Here is a 16,006-nt window from a genome sequence, read left to right as displayed (position 1 = left end):
GCGGGGCAACGCACGACAACGGCTGTGCTCCCGGTCTCCACCTGCCAGTACCCCCCACACTGCCGAGGGGGAACCAGAGCATCGCAGCCCTGCGCTCTGGGAAACTGGAGGAAGCAGGGAAGGGCCAGAGAACGGACTCCTGTTGGACACCCCAGCCCCCAGCACTGTGCTCTGCGCTGGACAACTCGTCCCCACGAACCCAGGGCGTAGGTACCACCCTCATCCCCTCCGCGTAGAGTGGGACTTCGGCGCAAGGTCACGCGGCACCTGTGCGCCGCCCTGAGGGGAGCACCTTCCTGCCCGTCCCCTCCCAGCAGACAGGTCTGTGCACACTCACCACCTCCTCGATGGCTGCGTCGTCGCCCAGCAGCGGCTCCTCGGCCAGCAGGGACAGCACCAGCCCGTTGACATCGTGGGTGTAGAGGTTCATCGGCACAAGCCCCTCACGGGATGTGGGGGCTGACCTCGGGTCATTTCTGTTTGCAGAGGGACCGTTGTCCTGAGACTCTGCCAAGTCAGAGCCGCCGGGTGTTGAGCGGCTGTCACGAACCCCAACAGGCTGCTCTGTGCCTCGTTCGCCCACGGGAAGCATGGTTCCTTCCTGCCTCGAGTCTGAGCAAGGCCATGACCACGGCCTGCCCGTCCTTCCAGGGAGGCGGTCTTCCCTGGGAGAGGGGGCTGGGTTGCTGTCCCCTGGAAGGTCGTTGTGCCGCTCCAGGGCTCCGTTCTGGGGGGGGATCTCAGGAGTGGACAGAGACAGGAAGCTGCTGAGGGCATCAGGCGGCTTGGGTTCCTGGCTGCCACAGTCACTGGCACATTCCTCAAAGCAAGGACTGCCACCATCTGGGGCACACGTACTCGGGAGGGCAAAATAACCCGGGCACGTTCCTGTTTCCCGAGCTTCTGGAATGTGGATCTCAGACAAGTCCGGTTCCTCCTCCGCCCAGGGCAGACGAGGTTCCCTCGCCAGGGAGCCGCGGAGACCAGGACCCTTGTCCCTGGCCGGGCTGTGCTGTCTTGCAGGCTTGACGTTCTCCAGATCACGGCCAGGCAAGCGCCTGTTCTCCCCCTTGCCATCTGGCCATGCTACGTCAGGACCCGTAGGCTCGGGAGTGGTTGCCAACGTCCAGGCTGCAGATCCCACGTGGCCAGTGGCGTTTTCGGTGGGGCCAGATGTGCTCCAACGCTGGGCTGAGTGCTCCTGGAGTCCGGCCGACGGGGCAGCCGAGCTAGCAAACCAGACAGACATGACGGAGGGGCGCCCGACTGAGGGCAGGACAGGTGCCCTTCCCCGGGGGAGACTGAAGCATCGCTTCTCTAAAGAGCAGGGCCCTCGGTGACAAGTGGGTGCCCAAGGCCACAGAGCCCAAGAGGCCATCGTGGTCAATCCACAGGAGTAAAAGTAGGCGATGTCTGGCCCTCGGGGCTTCACGCGGTGCTACGAGACCGCGTACTGGCAACGGCAGGGCCCCTGCTGAATGAGAGCCACCCCGCCTGGAAGTCTACTCTGAGTCGAGCCTTACGCTAGATGTTGTACGTACGCTATTTCCAATTTTGACTCCGAGCCCGTGAAGTAGGTTATTACTGGGTCCGATTTACAGCCAGGGAATGGACTTGCCCAAGGTCACACAGCTGGTAAGCGGCAGAGCTGGGACCTGAAACCCACACCCATCTCGCGAGGCCAGCCGCCCCAGGTGCCCCTTCCATAGCAGAGCGTGGGGAAGATGGAAGGCTGGCCTGTTTGTACCTCGTTTCCTGCTCCATTGGGAACTCGTGGAGACTGATGGCTTCCTCTTCGGTCAGGAACACAGGCATGATCTGGACATTTGCGGGGAGTGCCGCTCCTAGAATCACAAAGCAACACAGACAGGGCTCTGCCATGGGCCGGGAAGATGGAGGGACAGGAACTACGCTTGGGGTGACCCATCCAAACGACACGCCGACTTGGGAGAGCCGCCCCGACACACTCCTCAGCCCAGAACAAAAGACGCGAAACCGCAGCTGGAGTTCTGTGCCCGGTGGGGAGGGAGCTCTCGTGGGCAGCTTTATTCCTCGCTGTGGATAAAGGTGACTTGGGGGAAGAAAAGCTACTGGCACTTAAAAAACGAGCAAAAACAGAATAAAAGCTGGAAAAATCTCCTCCAACTGACAAAAGGGATCTGCCCTAACTTATGCTTCAAACTAAAACAAAATCACCCGCTCAGGGATGCCCCTACATCCTGCAGAAGGTCTTTCTGGCAACTGCTGTTTCTCTTGGTCTCCTGTAACCATGATCCCCTGGACCTCGTTTGGGCAGTCCTGACAATGAGGTGGTGAGCATCTGAAAACAGGGATTGGAAAGGTACACGTAGACTCAGGAGCTTTACAACTAGGATTCTGATGGGTAACTTTGTTCTTTTTTTTAAGTTACAAAAAAATTTTTTTTAATATTTACTTATTTTTGGGAGACAGAGAAACAGAGTGCAAGCAGGGCAGGGGCAGAGAGAGAGGGAAACACAGAATCCAAAACAGGCCGCAGGCTCCGAGCTGTCAGCACAGAGCCTGACGTGGGGCTCGAAGCCACGAACCGTGAGGTCATGACCTGAGCCGACGTCGGATGTTTGACCGACTGAGCCACCCAGGCGCCCAGGGTAACTTTGTTCTTAAAGCTCTAGTCTGTTTCCCTAATCTCTGAGCACAGGAAGAAACGCACGCACGGGACCGCCGGGCCTCTCCCGTGACTTGTGTAGGGATAGGTGGCATAAAAGGCTATGTTCTCAAGAGGCAGCGATGCACCTTGCTACTTACCATGTTCCTGCAGGGCACCCCCTCCTGCAGGTATTCTCTGAAAATAAACACACACAGAAGTTGGCTCCGGGTTCCGCCTTCTCCTCCGGACCGAATCATCGGCACTGTGTGGTGCCATCTGCTCGTAAAATGTAGCCAGCCCCAGAACGCTTGCCCCGGCCACATGCCAGCAGCGAAGCAGACGGCACAGAAGCTCCCCCAAGCTGCTTGCTCTCCACCACGGCCGGGGTCAGACGAGAACCTGCGCCTCCCCAGGCCGCGGCTCCCCGCAAACGCACATCAGGCTTCACGGTCTGATCTATTTCCCTCCTCTGGGAATGCGGGTGAGGATTCCCAGTGTCTTTTCCACCTCGGGAGAACTCACCTGCCATGGTATTCCCACTCCTGCCGCAGCCCCGGCGTGGAACGCACACACATTCCACCGTAACAAATACAGAAACGTCCGGGACCCTCATGATAAAGGATGTGACCTAACCCAAATGCTGTGCTAGATCTCTCTTGTTTATTCTGATTCACAGTCAAGGTGACAAGCCTAATTTTCTCTGAAACTGGGAATTTTCTCAAAAGAGCTTTCCAGACAATTCATCCGAAGGTTCCCAAACAACCCACGAAAAAAAAAAACAAAACAAAAAAACAAAAAAACAAACGAAAACTCTTCCGGCCAGCATGACTTTCGCTCCTAAGAAACGGTGGCTTTCTTTCTTTTTTAGTGGCTTTTTAAAAAACTCATGTTTCAAGTTATATAATTGTACTTGAGACAAAAATCAGCTCCCCAATCACATAGACTTCCCTCACCCACAGGCTAATACTGTTAATCTTGGGTATATTTTCCTTCAAGGTTATGCATTTTTTTAAATGCCTTGAAATCACAGCACATAAAATTCTATTTTTCTGCTTAAGAGACTGAGGCTGTGGATGAAGCATCCCAGCCAGGTGGGTGGACTTTACAATACCTGGTCCCGAGGTACAGCTGGATGGATCAGGACCTTAGCCGTGAGGGACGGTGGGAGCTGGGTGCTAACAATCCTAGGTCACAGGAGGAAGAAAAAAACAAGGACACCGTGAGACAAAATACACTGCAGGATTCTTAACAACCCATGTTGGCGAGGGTCTTGGGGACATAGCCAGTGGGAGTTTCAGCTGACAAAGCCCTATGGAGGGCACTCTGGCCATTCCTACCTAACTTCAGAATGTCCAAACGCTTTGACCTGCCTTGTACCAAGATGCATACTTAAGAGTATTCATTACAGGGGCACCTGTGTGGCTCAGTCGGTTAAGCATCTGACTCTTGATTTCGGTTCAGGTCATGATCTCACAGTTCGTGAGTTCAAGCCCCACATCAGACTCTACAGACTACTTGATATTCTGTCTCCCTCTCTCTCTCTGCCCCTCCCCTGTTTGCTCTCTAAATCTCTCTCAAAATAGGGGTGCCTAGGTGGCTCAGTCAGTTAAGTATCTGACTTTGGCTAAGGTCAGGATCTCATGGTTCATGGGTTCGAGCCCCACATTGGGCTCTGTGATGACAGCTCAGAGCCTGGAGCCTGCTTCGGATTCTGTGTCTCCCTCTCTCTCTGCCCCTCCCACGCTCACGCTCTCTCTCTCTCACACACACACAAAAATAAACATTAAAAAATTTAAATCTCTCTCAAAATAAATAAAAATAAACTTAAAAAAAAGAGTTACGTGCTACAGAAAAAAATGGTAAAATAGTCACAAAATGGATGAACACCTAAACGTCCATCGAAAAGAATACGCAGTGAAGTGAATCACGGCACAGCTGTAATACCAAAAACCGTGCGGCAATTACAAGAATGAAGTGGATCAGCATGGACTGATAAATCTCTACTGTACACGTTGAGGAACCGTATGGGCCCGTTGACAGAGGCAGCAAAAATAAACAGAAGCAACATATGTGACGCTGTACTGGAACCACATGGAAAAGCAAAGGATACAGATCAAACTGCTAGCAGCAGCAAAAATGCGTTCGTGCATTAGGTGTCTGATTTAAAAATACACGAGAAATGCAACATAAGGGGAAAATACCACTCTTGATGCAAGGCCACTGGTGAGCCTGGAGGCACCACAAGCAGGTTCGGAACCATCATAATGAGAGGGGCGCCTGGGTGGCTCAGTTGGTTAAGCATCTGACATCAGCTCAAGTCATGGTCTTGCAGTTTGTGGGTTCAAGCCCCACATCAGGCTCTGTGCTGACAGGTCATATGCTGGAGCCTGCTTCTAATTTGTGTCTCCTTCTCTCTCTCTGCCTCTCCCCCACTCACACTCTGGCTCTCTCTCAAAAGTAAACATTAAAAAATTTTTTTTTTTAAAGAGCCATCATAATGAGACAACGGGGAAAGCGTGAGGGTCTGCCGTGCCAGGGGCCATCGGAAAGCAGGGCCTGTGCTCCGTCTGTCCACATCTGCCCTCTCTTTTCATTCCCCACAAAGGTTCTTTCCCAGTAGAGAAAATTCAGCAAGCAACCTGTCCGAGGCCAGGACTGGAAACCCACCAGGCTGTCAGGCCCCCAGACCTTCTCCAGTCACACATTCATCCAGGCATCAGAAAGCTCTGGACGCAAGCAGCGGCCGTCCATGAGGAGAGTGGCCTCAGACCACACGTGGAGGGGCCCTCAGGCACTCGGGCTCACTCTGATGCCCTCAACCACATGAAGAGGTGCGGGGAGATCTCAGAGGCCAGCAAGAGATGGACCCAGCCAGGCGGCAGGCAGAAGCCCAAGCAGAAGCAGGTGAGGCCGCTCTGTGTTGTGCAGAACCGGCCACGGAAGGGCAGCAGGGCCCCACAGAACCGGCCACGGAAGGGCAGCAGGGCCCCAGGCAGCGGGAGGGGACCGCGGCAGGCTGCCACACCCCTTCCCCTCCTGTGCTGTCAGCAAGCTGGGGCGCCCCGAGTCAGCACTTTGTAGACTGATGACTATAAAGGCACGCCCCATCACGAGACTCACGCGGATCTCTCTAAAATGTGCCTTTTACATTCCTAGCCCTTTTCTGGACATGATGGCCAATTTCCCAGTGTGGCCGAAAGACAGGTATGTGCCCTAAGTCAAATATCGACTATCTGACATTTGCCAAAGCAGCCCTCTTGGAACGGGCCAGGGATGGGGCTCCCGGCCCGTGATCTGGAGGAGGGCGGGCCGGTCTGGTTCGGTGGCAGGGGGCTGGGGTGTGGGGGAGACGCTGGCGTTACTCACAGTCCCTTGTAGAGGATACAGCCGGCCAGAATGTGAGGCGAGCGCTGGCACGTCTGCAGAATGAGGGCTGCCTTCAGCAACAACAGGGGCTCCACCTATGCAGGGCAAGAGGCACACCCACAAATCAGCGTGCTCACCATCGGCAAAGGTGGAGAGAGCAGGGGGCTTCGTAGAACACGTGGACAGGTCCTAACCCAAAACTGGGGAAAAGGACAATGCGCCACGTGGTAAAATCCGTGTCACGCCTTGGGTCTGTGTTCCACCTCTCTATATCCGGAACCCCGGCCGACACGAAATGCCCAATTCTTGGAACGAGGAGGCTTCTGCAGAAGCGAGGAGGTGCGGCGAATACGGCACACGGCCACTCGTGGGGACAAGGTAGGTCTCCCTCAGGAGGACTACGGATGCTGAGACCAGGAGGCAGTGGGAGAGGGGAGCCCACCCCTCAAACACACGGCGTGGCACCAGGTAAAGCCACACACCCCCTCCTCTCCCCTCCCTCTCAAGCACAAGCCACAGAGCTGGTTTCGTATCCCACCAAGTCCCATAACTCTGTCCCGTCACATAAAATGAAAGCATCAAGGTCTCTCACTCAGGGAAATAATCCTCAACTCGACGTTCCTTGCAAGGAGTCCATTGCCTAGAAGTCCCTAAGAATACCGGAAGAGGATCTGAACCCGGTCAAGAGTCGCCAGCAGTAGCTAAAAGCTTCTTCCCATTACCTGCCGACAGCTAGAACCTGCAAGCACCATAGTGGTCAGAGTTCAGTGCCAAGGGAGCAAGCTCTGGAGCTGAGTTTGCTCTTTCAAGCCTCAAGACAGTGCCCGGTCCCGGCCAGCCATTCCGCAAAGCTCTGTGGCCAACTCTGAAAATCCCTCCAACCAGAGCCAGGAAAGCCCGTCTCCGATTCCAGCCAGAGTCACGCTCTGTGAAGGCACAGCCACGACCCCACCTGCCCGCTGACGGGACCCTCTTGACTCCTGTGGTGAGACGCGGCCCACACGCCTCCTCAGGTATTGGGGCGCAGGAGGACCATTCTTCAGGGGGCACAGCCTCGCGTCTCCCTTTGCCCTTGACAATGAGGACGTGATGTTCACCAAGATCAAGGCCACTGAGCAAGAGGCAGCATCGGTGGTCAGGCCAACCACGCAAGCTGCCTATGTGTCACTGAACACCAGTGGCCAATGGAGCGGCTCCGGGACGAAACGCTCCCAAGGACTCCCTCCCAGACAGAGACACCTTGTTTGTAAAATGGTACCACTGGGGGCGGGGGGCGGGGGGTGCCTAGGAGGCACAGTTGGTTGAGCATCCAACTTCGGCTCAGGTCAAGATCCCATGGATTGTGGGTTCAAGCCCCACATCCGCCTGTGTGCTGACCGTGCAGAGCCTGCTTGGGATTCTCTCTCTCCCTCTCTCTCTCCGCCCCTTCCCTGTGTGCTCACGCACTCCCTCCTTCAAACTAAACTAAACTAAACTAAACTAAACTAAACTAAAAGTCACACTGGGCATTTTTGATGGTGGGAATACAAGTCAACTGTATCATACTCACATCAAAAAAGATGTGGGGACCTTCAGATGCCAGAGTCCAACACTTCTGGGGCACTAGCAAAATAACACCCCCCTTTACTATTTACTTTGTGCCAATTTAGCTATGGTCTCGCTGTACTTTCAAAACAGTCCTGGGAGCGGGCATACCAACAGCTGTTTGCAGGTTGGGAAACCGGGGCTCTGAGAGGAGACCTGGGCTGTCCAAGTTCACACGGCTGGCGAGCGGCAGCGTGGAAGCGGAGCACGGGTCTTAATAACCCTCCCCCTCCCCACCGAGAAATGACACATTCTAGTCTCTTCTCTGGATAGAGAGGTCACCGAAAGGGAAGAAGAAAATGTCCAGAAGCTCTGTTCCTTTAGGTGGAATGGGGAAGGGGAAGGAGGGTGTTACTTTAGTCCGGTCCAGGTTCCAGAGGGAGTTGAATATCTTGTGCAGGTCACTGGTGTTCTTTAGGACCTGAGCAATGAAGGTGTCCCAAGCAGCGTGCAGGTCTTCCGGAGAACGGTTCTACAACAGAAACCACTGGAGGTCAGCATCCAAGATTTGGAGAGACACCCCCTTTGGCAAGGATCCCTACTACTACGAAAATCATGGGATGCCTGGAAGCCTCAGCCGGTTGAGGGTCCGACTCTTGATTTCGGCTCAGGTCACAATCCCACAGTTCATGGGTTCGAGCCCAACGCCAGGCCCTGTGCTGGTGGCACGCAGACTGCTTGGGATTCTCTCTCCCTCTCTGTCTGCCCCTCTCCCATGTGCTCTCTCTCAAAATAAATAAATAAATCATTCCTGACACAGGAAACTGGCCAGAAGGTAGGGCCTGTTTTAAACTTCCCAGGCACACGGGACCCCTCCCCCCTCATAACTCACCCACCACAGACCCAGCGCTCGTGCTGGGGGTGGGGGGGCAACCTGGTCTTCCAGCCATCCCAGGGAGGAGCACATGGGGACGGACGTTCGCAGTGGATGTGACCTACACCACTGGGGAGCAAAGGCATCTAGGAGGGACTCCCGGGGCCCTTGACGTTGCCGCAGGATGTGACGTGTTTATGAAAAGTACGAGAGACCCTAGAGCAATGCTGTGCACTGGCGATCCTGGACCTGCTGAGAAGTCCGCATGTGACTCCTCACCACCATCCTCATACCTGGTAAGCCAGAGAGACGGGCCCGTTGTAAAAATTAAAGACACCAATGAGCTGATCCAGAAACTGCTTGCAGCTAACGTCGGGGAGCTCCACAGCACAGCCCAGCACCTAGAAAGAGGGAAACCAGGAGACAGGCATCTTCCTTTGCTCTGAGTCCAAACCTGGAATCCCGGCATCCAGGGCTCCACAGGGCTAGAAGGTACTGACCCGCTGAAAATGGATGGGTCTACACCAGGCCTACCGTGTCCACTCCAGCCCCGCTGGTCTCCAAGAGAGCAAGTGCTGTTTGTATCTACTCAAGTTGTCCAACCTGGAATGTCCTCCTTTCTTCTGTCTGTCTGTCCAAGGCTCACCCATCCCCTCTGCGCCCACTGCAGATTCCAGCACCTTCACGGTGCCCGTTCAGGTCACTCTGACCAATGCAGACCTCTTTGCTGACCCCTTATATTATCAGGACTGTTAGTCGCACACTGGGTGTTTAATGCGGGTTCTGTTACAAACGCTGGACAGGACTCTGACTGTTTCGTGAATGGCGTTCTCGTCTCCCGAGCTGGACCAACTGCTTCGGGAGAGGAAGCAAACCAATCATCACACAGTTCTAGACTTCCAGAGTGTCGCGGTGCTCAGTTCCACAGAAGAGAAACGTGTGCTCCGTCAAAAAGCAATCTGGCTGCATACTGAAAAGAGCCTGAGAAGAGTCTGTGTCCTTTGACCCAGTCATTCGACCTCTAGGGATCTTTCCAAAGGGAATCACCAGAAGCCAAGAAACAAACAAACCCTGACATAAGACAAACAAATTCCTGACTGTAAGCTCCGCTGAGGCCAGGATCTTTGCTTGGTTCACTGATGCAACCCAAGGGCTTACCACGGTCTGGCACACGGTGCTTATTTCTTTCCTCATTGATCCATTAACCTATCGAATGCAACTCTAACAATCCCACCGCCAGAAACTGACATACTGATACCCAGAATATAAAATAGCTAAAGCCGCCCTGGAAAAGAAGGCTGGAGGACGTGGACTATCTGATTTCCGGACGGTGCAGTACTCGTACGGGATCTTCCAATCGATCAATGGAAAAGAACAGAGCCCAGAAACAGACCCCCACTGACGTGGTCGCCTGATCGTCAACAAAGGAGCCAAAAGAAGCCAAGCGGGAGAGTTTTGTCGAGAGTGGTGCTGGAACCACTGGATATCCATATGGAAAAAGAGGACCTCTGACTCTATTTCACACCACGCACCAATAATGATCCAAGAGGGATTACAGACCTAAGTTTAAAAGCTAAAACTTCGGGGGCACCTGGGTGGCTCGGTTGGTTAAGTGTCCAGTTCTTGATTTGGGCTCAGGTCATGTCATGAAATCGAGCCCCATGTTTGGCTCCGCCTTGACAGTGTGGACCTTACTTGGGCTTCTCTCTCTCCCTCCCCTGCTTTCGTGAATGCACACGTGCGCTCTCTCTCTCTCAAAATAAACTTAAAAAAATCAAAGCTAAAACTATAAAGCTTAGAAGAAAAAAATTGGAAAACAGCTTCTCCGGTAGGGTAGGTAGTGGTTTTACACAGGATACAGAAGGCACTAACTACAAAAGATAAAACTAGTATGTTAGGAATTAAAATTAAATTAAAATTGAGACATTCTGGGGGTGCTGGCTGACTCAGTCTGTAGCATGTGTGACTCCTGATCTCTGGGTTATGAGATTGAGCCCCACGTTGGGTGTAGACGTTAAATAAGTGAACTTTTAAAAATAATTACAATGTTCTGCACATCAAAAGACATCATTAAAAAAACTGACAGGCACATCACAAAGGGGGAGAAAATATCTTTAAAATATGTATCTGACAAATAGCAGATATCCAGGATATATAAAAGACTAACAGGACTTAGGACTCTGTAAAGAGAGAAAACCCAGTTTAAAAAATGGACAAACGGGTGGCTGGGTGGCTCAGTCAGTTAAGCCTCTGTCTTCGGCTCAGGTCATGATCTCACGGTTTGTGAGTTTGAGCCCCGAGTTGGGCTCTCTGCTGTCAGCACAGAACCTGCTCAGGATCCTCTGTCTCCCTTGCTCTCTGCCCCTCCCTGCTTGTGTGCACATGTGCTCTCTCTCTCTCTCTCTTCAGAAAATAAACATCAAGGAAAAATAATTTAAAAAAGTAAAAATAAAAAATGGGCAAACTTTGGGCAGATACTTCTTGAAGGGAGACATACCAGTGGCCATTAAGCCTACGAAAAAACCTTCACAGCATTGGTCATTAGAGAAACGGAAACCCAAACCAAAATGAGATATCAGTACACCCCCAGCAGAGTGGCTCAAACCGAACAGGCTGACAGCACGGTTGACAAGGACGTACACGAACGGGTATTCTCGCACACGGTTGGTAGGACTGTAAAATGGAACAACCGCTTCGGGAAAAGGCCTGGAAGTTTCTTATAAAATCAACCTACACATAGCCCGTGACCTAGCGAATCTCTGCCTAAATATTTACCCACGAGAAATGAAAAGTTATGTCCACAAAAAGACTCGTATAGGAATGCTCCTAGCAGCCTATTCTTGACTGTCCCTGATAGAGGTGGTTCACGTATCCAGAAAAAAGCAAGGGCGGGAGTGGAGGGATATACTCAGACAATGGACATTCAGACAATGCTGTTCCACGATACAGAGAACAAACTGTGGATGATGCCCAGCGAGGTCACAGGAACGACAGAAGCCTGCGGACAGGAATACTGTACATACTCTTTCACTCCTACTGACAGTCTAGAACGGGCACAGCTCACCTGCGGTGGGAAAAAATCAGAACGATGGTTGCCTGGGACGCGCGAGTAAGAATTAGCTGGACATAAGGGAGCTGCCCGGAGCGACGCTAACATTCCGCACCTTGATGGGGATTCGTGACATGCAGGGTGTCATCTGTCCAAATGTATTAAGTGGCGCGCTCAATATCTGTGAGTTTCGGGGTATGTAAATCTTACCCCAAAACAAAACAAAAGACCAACACAAACCACTACTGAGCTCTAATTAACGTCATGCATAATGAGGTCCTAGGGGTGGGGAGGAGTATACCAGTGTGTGCAACTTTGGCAAGCATTAAAATAAAAACTGGATTGCCAGAAGATGAAGGCATGGATGGAGAGATGTGATAAAGCGACTATAATAAATTATAAATAATACATATAATGAACTGGTAACTGCAGAACCTTGGAAATACACAGGACTGTTCACTGTAAGATTCCTTCAACGGTTTAGTATGCGCCTGGGTGGCTCAGTCAGTTGAGTACCTGACTCTTGATTTTGGCGCAGGTCATGATCCCAGGGTCGTGGGATCGAGCCCAACGTCGGGCTTCACGCTTAGCGTGGAGCCTGCTTAAGATTCTCTCTCTCTCTTTCCCTCTGCCCCTCTCCCCTGCCCGTGCTCTCTCTCTCTCTAATAAAGAAATAAAAAAGAGACGTTCCGGAGAGTGCTCAGTTATGATGGCACCTGCAGAGAGTGACACAGGAAGCGCAGATGTACTGCATGAGGGACCTGGGGGTGTGGAGGGGGTCCCAGGCTCCAGAGCCACGGAAAGCACTACCTTCTACACCTTACCAGCACAACACTCATCACCAAGGCAGATGGCCACCCTGTCGGCACAGGTTCTGTCTGGCAAACTTACCCAAAGGTACTCTCCGTCAACCTTTACGGCGAACTTCAGTTTCCGCAGACGAACGAGGGTGGGAGCTGAGGCGGAGAGGTCAGAAATACAGCGCACCACGCCCGCAATCTGTCCACAGAGCAACTCCTGCTGGTCAAGCAGAGTCTGTGGGAAAGCAGCAAATTCCAGAGGGGAAGGTGAAACCGCTGAACTCGTGTATCATTCATTTAAAAAAAATTTTTTTTAACGTTTTACTTATTTTTGAGAGAGAAAGAGAGTACAAGCGGGGGAAGGGCAGAGAGAGAGAGAGAGACACACACACACACACACACACACACACACACACACACACAGAATCTGAAGCAGGCTCCAGGTTCTGAGCTGTCAGCACACAGCCCGATGCCGGACTCGAACTCGCGAACCGCGAGATCAAGACCTGAGCTGAAGTCGGATGCTTAACCGACTGAGCCACCCAGGCGGCCCCACTCGTGCGTCATTTCTTAGAGCAGAGGCTGGGGCAACAGCAGACTGCAGCCTGCAGGCCAGATCTGGGGGGCTGGCTGGTTTCAGATGGCCCAGGAGCTAAGCATGGTTTTGATATTTGAAGGCCGTCAGGACAACAACAAAGAACGTGTGATGTAGAGCTCACATGGCCTGCAAAGCCTCAATACTCACTCTCTGGCCCTCTGCAGGCAAAGTGTGCTGACCCCTGCCTGGGATAACAGAGCTGTCTCAGAACATCCCGGCTGCGTGCATACGGTGACTGGGCAGAACTTCATTTTTGTTCCGAGGACTCGGGGCACTTGCACAGGTAGGAGCAGGAGCCGTTCATCCCCATTCAGATCCCCTGCAGAGTGGCCAGAGCAGCCTAGACTAATCCCAACTACCCCAGCGGGAACGCGATCACATGAGCGAATGCAGAGGCCGTCTGAGCATTAACTAAACTGCAGGACAGCCAGACGCTGTGTGACGCAAGAGAAAATGTACACGCCACCTAGGAAGAAGTCCTGCCTAAAAGAGCTTGAATCTACTCGAGGCTCTACGTCTTACTAAGAGCGTAAAGGAGACACGGGAAATAAGACCTGAGGTGACATCCACCACGAGGAAGTGATCGGGCAGAGATCAAAACAGGAAGGCAAAATTTGAATATAGTATCACATGATATTAAGGGATTATTGTGACCAATTAACTGGTGACGGGCACAGGAGGGTCCATGACACTCTCCTCTCTGCTTTTGTATACGTTTGAATGAGACTGTTTTGTGGTCGTTGGCGTTGTTTTTAATTTTTGTAAGCTTATTCATTTTTTTGAGAGTGAGCGAGCGGAGGAGGGGCAGAGAGAGAGAGGGAGAGAGAGAATTCCAAGCAGGCTCCACGCTGTCAGCACAGAGCCCGATGCAGAGCTCGAACTCACGAACCGTGAGATCGTGATGAGCTGAAACCAAGAGTCAGGCAGTTAACCGACTGAGCCACCCTGGCGCCCCATGGAAGTGTTTTTGATGAGCCGATCAAGGGGTGCCTGGGTGACTCAGTTGGTTAAGCGTCTGACTCTTGATTTTGGCTCAGGTCATGATCTCACGATTCTCAGTATTCCTGAGTTCCAGCCCCACATTGGGCTGTGTACTGTGGGTGCAGAGCCTGCTTGGGATTCTCTCTCTCCCTCTCTCTGTCCCTCCCCCACTTGTGCTCTCTTTCTCTCTTTCTCAAAATAAATAAACTTAAAAAAAAAAAAAGAGCCGATCAAAACTTGGGAGCAAGGAGAGGCAGACAGAAAATCAGGACGGTGGGACGGCCTGAGCGGCTCAGTTGGTTTAAGCACCAACTTTGGCTCGGGTCATGATCCTGTAGTTGCTGAGTTCAAGCCCCATGCCCGGCTCTGCGCCTGTCCTGCTTGGGATTCTCGATGTCTCCTCTCTCTGCCCTCCTGCCACTCGCGCTTTCTCTCTCTCCCAAAATAAATAAAAACACTTTAAAAAAAAAACAAACCAAAAAGAAAATCAGGACGGTGGCAGAAAGCCAGAGAGGACGGAAGTACGGAGCTGTCAAGGGAACGCCAAGAATGCCTGGCTTACAAACTGTCCCGATGTAAATGCTCTGCTTCTGAAAAGCCACCACGCCGAGGCAGCCGCATCCCCACCGAACAATAACGTGCTGGGGCGCTCACCTGAGGAGGATAGAAATAACAAATGCCAGCCCTCGTCGGATCGCCTTCTTCCTTCACCTTTGAACCATCATAAAGGAAAAAATAATTCCACCTGGCAAGAGAACAGAATGGAGCCATGTTTCCCTTCATCCGGCGATCGAGGCATTTTAAAACACCGCTTCCTATGCCCCAGCGCGAGAAGGGCTCATTACTCAGGATTTGAAGAGCCTTCTGGTGGCCCCAGAGAAGAAAGACACCCAGTGGCTACAAACAGATAACAAACCACTTCGAAAGTGCTGTCGAGTCCAACTAAAAATATGCCTCTATCCCGTCGTCAGACCGTCTGGCCCAAAGGACCAAAGTGTATCTGGGGGAGAGACAGAGCGCCCAGGGACATCTCTTGTTTGAGACACTGACCCTTAACCATACCACCACGTGGTTTGGAACACTGTCATGTAAGGCTCTGACAACCAAATTAGCTGGGGATGTCTTAGCCACACGCCCTGCAACTGCTGGGCACCACAGTCTCTGGAAATATCCCTCTGACCAGAAATCCACGCGTTCATTTAGCAAACAATGAGGGCGACAGTGTGCTCTCCCCTTTGCCAACCCTGGGGCCATGGCGCTAATAGAGAGACTGTACACATTTCATTTCAACGCAGGACAGTGAGTCTATAACAGGAGAAATGGGGCTTATGAGAGCTCACAGAGGAGCCCCAAACCCCTCTCTGCCCTCACAGTGTGTTAACTCCAACACACACCTGTCATCAAACTTCTGATTTCCTTCCAGAACCCTCTGTTCTTTGCTAAGGACTCTTCTAGTCTACTCTGCAGTATAAATACCTCTTTAAGACCACAAAGCAGACCCCCCCCCCAAAGGCTGAACCTGGGTTTTACCTCTCCAGAAGCACACCCATCAGGCTAGAGCATAAGGAGGAACTGTGACCACTCTTTTGACACCTGCGCTCTTCTCCCTGGATCTACACCCTCCCCCTACCACCCTCCCTGGCTCCTAGCTTCTCTTCCTGATGACAAGGCTAACTCTTGTTTCCAGCCGCAGTCTGCTTCCTGAGTTGTAGGACCAGATGTGGAACCACCTGCAGGGCAAGCCCAGATCAAAAAGCCTCAAAAACGTGTCAAACCCAATTCAGAAATCCCACTGCTGGGCCCCACTGACCCTCTCCTTACGTCATCGGGGCAAAAGCACCCTCACGCTTTCTGGCATGCAAAAGACACCCTGGGCGTCATAATGGATGGCTCCCTCTTTGTGCCTTCCACACACATAACTGGTCACTGAATCCTGCTCCTAGTTAAACCAGCCCTTTTGTTTGCATTGTTCAATGAAACGTTTGCTGAGCCAAATTGGGAGAGAGGCTTAACCCGTGTGGGGCTGAGAAGGGAACGGAGTTTCAAGCAGACGTTGTGTAATAGCCTTCAAGAGGCAGACGGGCCAGACCTCTTCTTATGGTGTAATTCTGCACTGTAACCGTTTCTTGTCTCTTACAAATGAAGATTACAACGCCCACGGTCTCATCGAAGCTGACTGCGTGAC

At 52.3% G+C, this 16,006-nt stretch overlaps 1 protein-coding gene across 8 annotated transcripts in view; it reads right to left on the bottom strand.

Annotated features, from left to right (window-relative positions):
• HPS4 (HPS4 biogenesis of lysosomal organelles complex 3 subunit 2) overlaps positions 1 to 16,006 on the bottom strand; it is a 28,052-nt gene that overhangs the window by 9,730 nt on the left and 2,316 nt on the right. For 6 of the 8 annotated variants that reach the window (XM_040464093.1, XM_040464096.1, XM_040464099.1 and 3 more), the window contains exons 3-11: positions 14,476 to 14,566; positions 12,334 to 12,477; positions 8,687 to 8,794; positions 7,935 to 8,051; positions 5,996 to 6,090; positions 3,741 to 3,813; positions 2,788 to 2,824; positions 1,748 to 1,844; positions 338 to 1,229 (exon numbers count right to left, since the gene is read on the bottom strand). In XM_040464093.1, the coding sequence (XP_040320027.1) occupies positions 338 to 1,229; positions 1,748 to 1,844; positions 2,788 to 2,824; positions 3,741 to 3,813; positions 5,996 to 6,090; positions 7,935 to 8,051; positions 8,687 to 8,794; positions 12,334 to 12,477; positions 14,476 to 14,566 (1,654 nt within the window). Of the gene's footprint in view, positions 1 to 337; positions 1,230 to 1,747; positions 1,845 to 2,787; positions 2,825 to 3,740; positions 3,814 to 5,995; positions 6,091 to 7,934; positions 8,052 to 8,518; positions 8,795 to 12,333; positions 12,478 to 14,475; positions 14,567 to 16,006 lie in introns of those variants that run through there. The other 2 variants (XM_040464097.1, XM_040464095.1) reach the window with 2 other exon arrangements.

The sequence above is a fragment of the Herpailurus yagouaroundi genome, unplaced genomic scaffold (assembly GCF_014898765.1).
Source record: "Herpailurus yagouaroundi ecotype Mexico unplaced genomic scaffold, PumYag 428, whole genome shotgun sequence".
In the NCBI taxonomy this organism is placed as follows: Eukaryota; Metazoa; Chordata; class Mammalia; order Carnivora; family Felidae; genus Herpailurus; species Herpailurus yagouaroundi.
The sequence above is the reverse complement of the archived record's forward strand: the minus strand, read 5'-3'. Positions and strand labels throughout refer to the sequence as shown.